Consider the following 7,540-nt stretch of genomic DNA (forward strand, 5'->3'; position numbering starts at 1 on the left):
CCCCAAAGCCCTGAGAGGGTCATTAAAGTCCTGGTGCTGTGTCTGTGCTGCTGAGCTGGGCCAGGCTCCTGGCACAGAGGCAGCTCCTGGCAAGCAAGAAGAGCTTCAAAAAGACATTTCTCCTGAGGAGCAGCTTCTCTTCCAGCCCAGCAGGGATGAGGGCACTGCCTGCAGGTACCTAACAGGAGTGAAGCAGAGGCTTAAAGAAACTGGAAGGACAATTCTGAGACTATTCATGCACAAATCTTCACAGCTTTTGAAAATTCTGAGCTTCTTCATGGAGAAATCTTCACCACTCCTGACACAGTAAGTCTCTGGCTGCAGGGATCTCCTCAAGCTGACCCAGGACAGGACTGACATGACTGTAAGGATGGCTCTGCTGCCCTTTCTGCTTTGGGGGAGGATGTGCTCCAGAGCGGGGCTGCCCTGGGCACCGTCAGAGGGACAGGGCAGGACGGCTCCTGCTGCCAGGGACGGCTGCAGGGGCTGAAGCTGGGGCTGCAGCCAGGGGGGCCCAGGGCTGTCGTGCAGAGCAGCTCCTGCAGCCCTGAGGGCTCTTGGCCAGGCCAGGGGATCTGCCACCTGCCAGGGGCAGCTCTCAGCCTGCCTGGGAGCTCCCCATGGATGGTGGAGGGGAGCTGTGGGTGCCAGGAGTGACTCCTGCCAGGGCAGGTCCTGCTGCTTTGGAGAGGGTGCTGTGTGGGCCAGGGCTGCTCAGAGCTCCAGATCATGCCCAGGTCATTTCTAAGTGGACTTGTCATGAGCTCATTCAGGGCAGGAGTTTCTTACTTGAGTCTCTTCTTTCCTGAACCTGTGTTCCCTGTTTTCTCTGGCTCAAATTGGTGGGAAAGGAAACTCAGCTGTGCCGGGCAGACCAGGGGCAGAGGCTCTTAAACAATCAGTCTGATAATTCCTGGGAACCTCAGCAAGTGCCTCCAGCTCCCCAGCCTCCAGATGCATCCAGCATCCCCTTTCCATGGTGCCCAGGCCTGGGGGAGCTGTTCTTTAACCCCTGCAACCCCGAGCAGCTGCAGGGCAGAGCTGGCCCAGGGGCTGGGCTGGGCTCTGGCAGCACTGGCAGGGAAGGAGCCCGGGGCCACAGGAACAGCTCGGGCTGGGACAGCTCCAGCAGCAGAGGCGTGGGCAGGGAGGGAGGGAGGCAGTGCTGAGGGAAGCCCTGCTGCAGGGGAGATGTGGCACCTGCCGGCCCTGCCCTGCAGGGCACACACTGCCCTGAGCAGCACAGCTCTTGTGTCCCCTCGCAGCCAGCACAGCCCTCAGCCCGGGGGCTCGGGGCCCTCAGTCCCCTCCTGGGCCGGCAGAGCAGCCCCAGAGATGAAGGGCATCTCTCCTGCCATGTGCCCATTCCCTGCTGACCAGGGCCTGAGGGCCACTGTCCTGCACTGCTGCTGCCTGGCAGGGGCTGTGCAGGGCTGGGCAGGGAAAGGCTTTTCCTCAGGGCCTGGCTCTCTCTCTCCTTGCCTTGCCCAGGTGCTCCTGGCATTGCTGACGGGCTCTCTGGGAATGGCAGTTCCAGCTGCAGGCTCAGGCCCAGCCCTTGGTCTCCTCCTGTGCAGGCTGAGCACAGCAATGGGGTGTCCCAGCTCCCTCTGCCCTGGGGAGCTCTGGGCAGGGCAGGCTGGGAATGAGCCGACTCTCCCTGACTTTGGGAAAGGCAGGAGCCACTTTGTGTGCCAGGGATCCCTCTGCTCTCAGCAGTGTCTCCTGGCTTTCCAGGATAACAAAGGAGTGGACATCAGAAAGGTGCAAGTCCATGACAGCTGGGAACATGTCGCATGGACAGAGCAGCTCCCCTCAGTCTGCACTAAGCCTCCTGCAATCCTCCTGCCTCACTTTACCCCCTGTTCTCCCCTGGTGCAGCGGAATCTCTCATTCTGCCTCCTGCAATCCCCATCCCTTCACCCTGGCAACTCCTGTGCCTTAGGAGGAGATTCTTTGTCCAAGTTCAAACACCAGGACTGGCCCCTGCCCTCTGTTCACCTCCACTGACTGGGAATCAGGGCTAACTCCAGGGTATCCTGGTTCTTGAGGTCTAGCTCCTCCTTGAGTATTGGCCAGCAGCAATCGCCAGCAACCAAGATGAAGGAAGTTCTGCTAGACGTAGAAAAAGGGGTGGTATTTATTTACAGGGAATGATCTGTGGGAAAGGGTTTTGACTCTTCTATGAGAAATCTACCCTCAAACTTCACTATCTTGCTTCCTAAAGGTTGAAACAGCCAGACATAGCAAATGTCCAACAGCAGCTCCATCAGCCACTTCCTCCTGCTGCCATTGGCAGACACACGGCACCTGCAGCTCCTGCACTTCTGCCTCTTCCTGGGCATCTCCCTGGCTGCCCTCCTGGCCAACGGCCTCATCATCAGCGCCGTAGCCTGCGGCCACCTCCTGCACACGCCCATGTTCTTCTTCCTGCTCAACCTGGCCCTCACCGACCTGGGCTCCATCTGCACCACTGTCCCCAAAGCCATGCACAATTCCCTCTGGGACACCAGGAACATCTCCTACACAGGATGTGCTGCACACCTCTTTTTCTTTGCCTTTTTTATATCAGCAGAATATTCTCTCCTGACCATCATGTGCTACGACCGCTACGTGTCCATCTGCAAACCCCTGCACTACGGGACCCTCCTGGGCAGCAGAGCTTGTGCCCACATGGCAGCAGCTGCCTGGGCCAGTGGCTTTCTCAATGCTCTGCTGCACACAGCCAATACATTTTCTCTGCCCCTATGCCAGGGCAATGCCCTGGGCCAGTTCTTCTGTGAAATCCCACACATCCTCAAGCTCTCCTGCTCACACTCCAAACTCAGGGAACTTGGGCTCATTGTCCTAAGTGCTTCTCTATATTTCAGCTGTTTTGTGTTCATTTTTTTCTCCTATGTGCAGATCTTGAGGGCCGTGCTGAGGATCCCCTCTGAGCAGGGACGGCACAAAGCCTTTTCTACCTGCCTCCCTCACCTGGCTGTGCTCTCCCTGTTTCTCAGCACTGGCTTTGTTACCTACCTAAAGCCCCCCTCCATTTCCTCCCCATCTCTGGATCTGGTTGTGTCAGTTCTGTACTCGGTGGTGCCTCCAGTCTTGAACCCCCTCATCTACAGCCTGAGGAACCAGGAGCTCAAGGCTGCAGTGTGGATACTGATCACTGGACAATTTCAGAAACATTGAACTGCTGGCCAGTTTCTGCAAACTCTTTGTAATAAAAGTCATCTTTGATACTTCCTGTTGGTTTGATTATGGGAGTTTTTTCATATGTTTTAGTTTTTCAACATCATCCACAAAGAAAGACCATTGTTTGTGCCTTTTGTAATTTAGATTCTTTCCACCTTTACTGAGGTGCTATGTCACCCTTGTTTTTCTGAGTCTTTTTAAAGCCTTCTGATTGTTCAAAAGTGGGAGTCAGTTTCTCTAGTTTCTGCACAATATTAGGAGCAGTGTTTCACTTTTTTCATGCATGGGAACATAAACAAACCTTTTGTTTTCATTCCCTGTCCTTTGTTTACATATTTCTAGCCTGAAAATAATGCAATAATGTTGACAGCTAGTCTGGCCAGTGGGGTGACGAGTTAGTAACCCCAGAAGCCAATCTACAACCAGACCCACAAATGTATAAAAATGAAAGAAATAAACAGGCTGCTTTCCCTGCCCTGGTTTTGGGGGAGCAACTCTGCACTTCAGACTTCTTGTCTCTGTGTTATTGCTTTGCATGCTGCTACCACAATTCGTGACCCATCTGTGTGACAGAACAGTCTGGTGAGGTTTTCCTTCCCCTCTTTCCCTGTTGTGTGCCTGCTCTGCAGGACACTCTGGTGTTGGAACTTTGGGGGATCCTCTTGGAGCGGAAACACGCTGAGGTCTCTTGGGAGGGGCTTCAGCGTCTGTTCGTGTGGGACATAGAGCGTGGGTTCTTTCCCATGCCCGATGACGTGCTCTGTTGGGAGGTGTGGTTCCTCCTGGGGGAATGTCTGTTGGAGGTACTCAAAACGGAATATGATGACGAGTTTGCACGATTGTTGGTGCAGTGGAAATTATTTGAAGGGGCCGTGTTGAGGTCAACCCCCCCAAGCTCGCAGACCTCACGGGCTGCCTCCCCCATTTCGAAGCAGGACAGGGGGCTGGAGGAGAGCAGGATCGTTACATCAGACTCAGAAGTATTGTCCTAGTCCGAACTTCAGCTCCCTGGTGAGGCGGACTCTCCCCCTCCCTCCCCAATCGCTGTGCCGGAGGTTCTTTCCCTCTCAGGCTCCGGCGCTGCTCTCTGAGTGGGGGAGCACGTCCCGAGCCTGTCGGCACTGCTCGGGCAGCGGGGGGACGGGTCCCCAGTGAGCCCGGGGCCGGTCCCACCTGTCCTTGAGCTGTGGAGCCGCCGGAACAGGGTGGGGTGGGGCCTCCTTCCCTCCATGCCTTCAGGTGTTGGTGGAGGAGGGCGTCCCGGGGGCACAGGCCCCACTGTTGTTTGACCAGGATTCGGTCACTGTGTGGTTTCTGTGCTGCGGCACGTCCATCATCTATCCGATGGAGGCAGGTGAAGCGGTGGACCCTGCCCTGCCACCCAGGTTGGGGCCGGAGAGGGGTGCGTTGGCCGCTTCTGTCCCCGCGCCGCCTGCTGAGGGAGCGCGGGGCGGGGACGATGCCGGAGGCAAGGTCCCGGTCGGTTCTTCGATGGACGCCGCCCCCAGGGGCGGGCTGACAGCTCCGCTCCGTGTGGGGGTGGCAGTGCCTGCAGGCCTCCGCCCCCCTGCAGGGACCCTTCAGGGCGGGAGTCCTGGACACTCCACTCCCAGCGCCAGCCCCGCGGGCTGTGGCAGGGGGTGGTGCTCGCGGGGCAGGGAGGGACTTTGGCACAGCCAGCTCTAATGGGCTGCCAGCAGGAGACGGCACAACCCCTGGTGTGGCGGAGGTGCTGTCGCCGTCTCCGCCTGAATGCAGCCCAAGTTCCCCAGCTGTGCCGGGATGTGTGCCTGCCGTGGAGCCCTTTGACTGGTCTCCAGCGGCCAGGGCTGTGGTGCAGCTGCTGGCGGGCCCCAGCCCTGCTGAGGATGCGGCAGGCGCGGCACCATCTCCGTTTCCCGCTTGTGAGCGTTACGGCAGCTGCGGGCGCCGGGGTGTTTAAGTTCAGCGCGAACGGGGACACAGCCGGAATGCGGCTGGTCTTTGACAAGAGCAAAGGGCCCCACGCTGTTGGCTCTTCCTGCACAGCCTGGTGGACACTCCCTGCTGTCAGGTGACCGTACGCCTGAAAGACTGTCAGCAGTTCTGGGGAGAGGTGAAAGCTAAGGCTGAAGGACTGAGCGATGGTGCTGATGCTGGTGCTGGACCTGCAGTGTCTGGTGTTCAGCTAGTCCCCAGCCGAGTGCCTGCCTCTGACCCTGTGGGGCCCACAGGGCAGGATATGGCAGGTGCTGCTGCTTCATCTGAGGGTCTTCAGGCCTTCCCTGTCCTTCAGGGTGCTACTCATAACAACTATCAACCCTTGGCTTGGCAGGCCTTGGACAGAACTGCGTGGTGCAGTCGGGAAGTATGGTCTGGGCTCAGCTGAGGTGATGCAGGTTCTCCATTATTTTAATGCCAGTCTTTTGACGCCCTTTGACATTCGGAGCTTGGCTTGGGCCCTTTTCCCACCGGCTGAATATGACTTCTTTGAGCATAAACGGACTCAGTTGGCAGGCAGAACGGTTGAACGGAATAGGACACTGGGTCAGGGTGATCCTAGGCGTATTGATTAATACCGATATGCTACTGGGAACAGGCAATTATACCAGGGCCGATGAGCAGGCTGGTTTTGAGCCCTCGGTCCAGGAGCAGTGCCAGCAGACAGGCATGGCAGCCCTGGTTCAGACCATACAGCTGGCTACTCCACAGGAGTCCTTTGTAACGATCATCCGGGGAGTTGATGAGCCCTTCCTGTGCTTTGCAGGACAGCTGACTGCTGTGGTTGAGAAGCAGGTGAGTGATCCTGAGGCAAGGAAGCTCATGCTTCAGTCCCTTGCTCGAAGCATTTGCAATGCTGTTTGCAAGGGGATAATTGAGGCACTTCCTGGGGATCCGCCCATGTCGCAGATGGTTGAGGCCTGTGTGAGGGTAACCCCTTCCAGCCAACAGATGGTTGCCATAGCTACAGCTGTACAGCCAGCTGTGGCTACGGTTGTCCAACTGACAGTGGCTACGGCGGTCCAACCAGCCATGCCCACAGCCGTGCAACTGGCTGTGGCTGCTGCTGTGCAGCCTGCTTAGGTTGTTCCCCAGGGTGTGCAATGGCAGCAATGGGGTGCTCGGGCCAGGAAGAAACAGGGCAGAAAGGCACAGAAGCCTACGGCTGTCTTGTTTCATTGTGCACAATGTGGAAGGCCGAATCATGCTGTGGACATGTGTAAGGCAACGGTGCACGTGAATGGTCATTCGTTGGTCAGTTCGGGAAATGCAATGCGGAGCGCAAAGGCAAGACGCATGCCGACACAAATGTCTCTGCCTCAGCCCCAACCAATGGAGATCTGCTCAGCAGGCTTGCAGCCAGCACCCACGGTTCAGCAGGTGTTGATGTCTGCACAGCCGAGTCTGTCGTGATTGATTCGGACAAAATACACCAGGTTCCCCTGGATGCCTTTGGTCCCTTGGGTGATGACATGAGTGCCTTCCTTATGCGGAGGTCCAGTGCCACCATTCAGGGTATCATGGTGCACCTGGGACTGATTGATGTGGATTTCTCGGGACAGATTCACGCAATGGTCTCCACACCCACCCACCCTCTGACTACCCCAAAAGGCACACGAATTGCTCAAGTTGTTCCTTATAAGTCTTCTGTTTCCAGAATCGAGGACCGGTCGCGAGGTGATGGCGGCTTCGGCTCTACTGGGCCACCTCAAGTGCGCTGGACTGCTGTCCTGACCAAAGACTGTCCTGAGACGCTGTGTACCGTGTCCATTGTTGGTGCCACGCCATCGGAGATTCACCTTCATGGCCTCCTAGATACCGGGGCTGATGTGAGCATTCTCTCCCTGGCTGCTTGGCCCCTGCAGTGGCCTTTCAGCCTGGCCAAGACATCGATCTCGGGCTTAGGAGGAACGAAGCAATGCTACGTGAGCCGGAATCCCGTGGCCATCATGAACCCGGAGGGACAGACGGCCATAATTTGGCCTCATGTTACTGAGATTGCTCAGAACCTCTGAGGGAGGGATGTTTTGGCCGCGTGCTGGGTGCGAATGGGAACGGATTTTTGATTGGGGCCACTGTGATAAAGAGCGCAAAGTATCCCACGCCTCCTTTACGGTGGCTGGTGGACAGACCCATCTGGGAGAACCAGTGGCCTCTCCCTCATGACAAGCTAATCGCCCTTCGTGAACTCGTACAGGAGCAGTTGGACCAGGGGCATTTGGAACCATCTACCAGTCCCTGGAACACTCCTGTCTTTTGTATCAAAAAGAAGTCTGGGAAATGGAGGTTGCTACAAGACCTCCGAAAGATCAATGCCGTGATGGAAGGCATGGGGACATTGCAGGCTGGTATGCCATCGCCTACCATGCTTCCT

At 57.0% G+C, this 7,540-nt stretch overlaps 1 protein-coding gene across 1 annotated transcript; it reads left to right on the forward strand.

Annotated features, from left to right (window-relative positions):
• The first annotated feature begins 2,250 nt into the window (after positions 1-2,250).
• Positions 2,251-6,249, forward strand: LOC120747917 (olfactory receptor 14A16-like). The gene is made up of 5 exons (XM_040053970.2): positions 2,251-3,144; positions 3,957-4,166; positions 4,426-4,540; positions 5,933-5,961; positions 6,076-6,249. The coding sequence occupies exons 1-5, from the start codon at positions 2,251-2,253 to the stop codon at positions 6,247-6,249; spliced, it is 1,422 nt and encodes a 473-aa protein (XP_039909904.2).
• Positions 6,250-7,540: the final 1,291 nt, after the last annotated feature.

Source organism: Hirundo rustica, unplaced genomic scaffold (assembly GCF_015227805.2).
Source record: "Hirundo rustica isolate bHirRus1 unplaced genomic scaffold, bHirRus1.pri.v3 scaffold_295_arrow_ctg1, whole genome shotgun sequence".
NCBI classification, from domain to species: Eukaryota; Metazoa; Chordata; class Aves; order Passeriformes; family Hirundinidae; genus Hirundo; species Hirundo rustica.

Coding starts and splice junctions, on each gene's coding strand:
- LOC120747917 (XM_040053970.2), top strand. CDS start 2,251: ATGTCCAACAGCAGCTCCATCAGCCACTTCCTCCTGCTGCCATTGGCA. Junction 4,167..4,425: donor TCGTTACATCAGACTCAGAA/GTATTGTCCTAG, acceptor CCATGCCTTCAG/GTGTTGGTGGAGGAGGGCGT. Junction 5,962..6,075: donor CTGCTGTGGTTGAGAAGCAG/GTGAGTGATCCT, acceptor CCCATGTCGCAG/ATGGTTGAGGCCTGTGTGAG.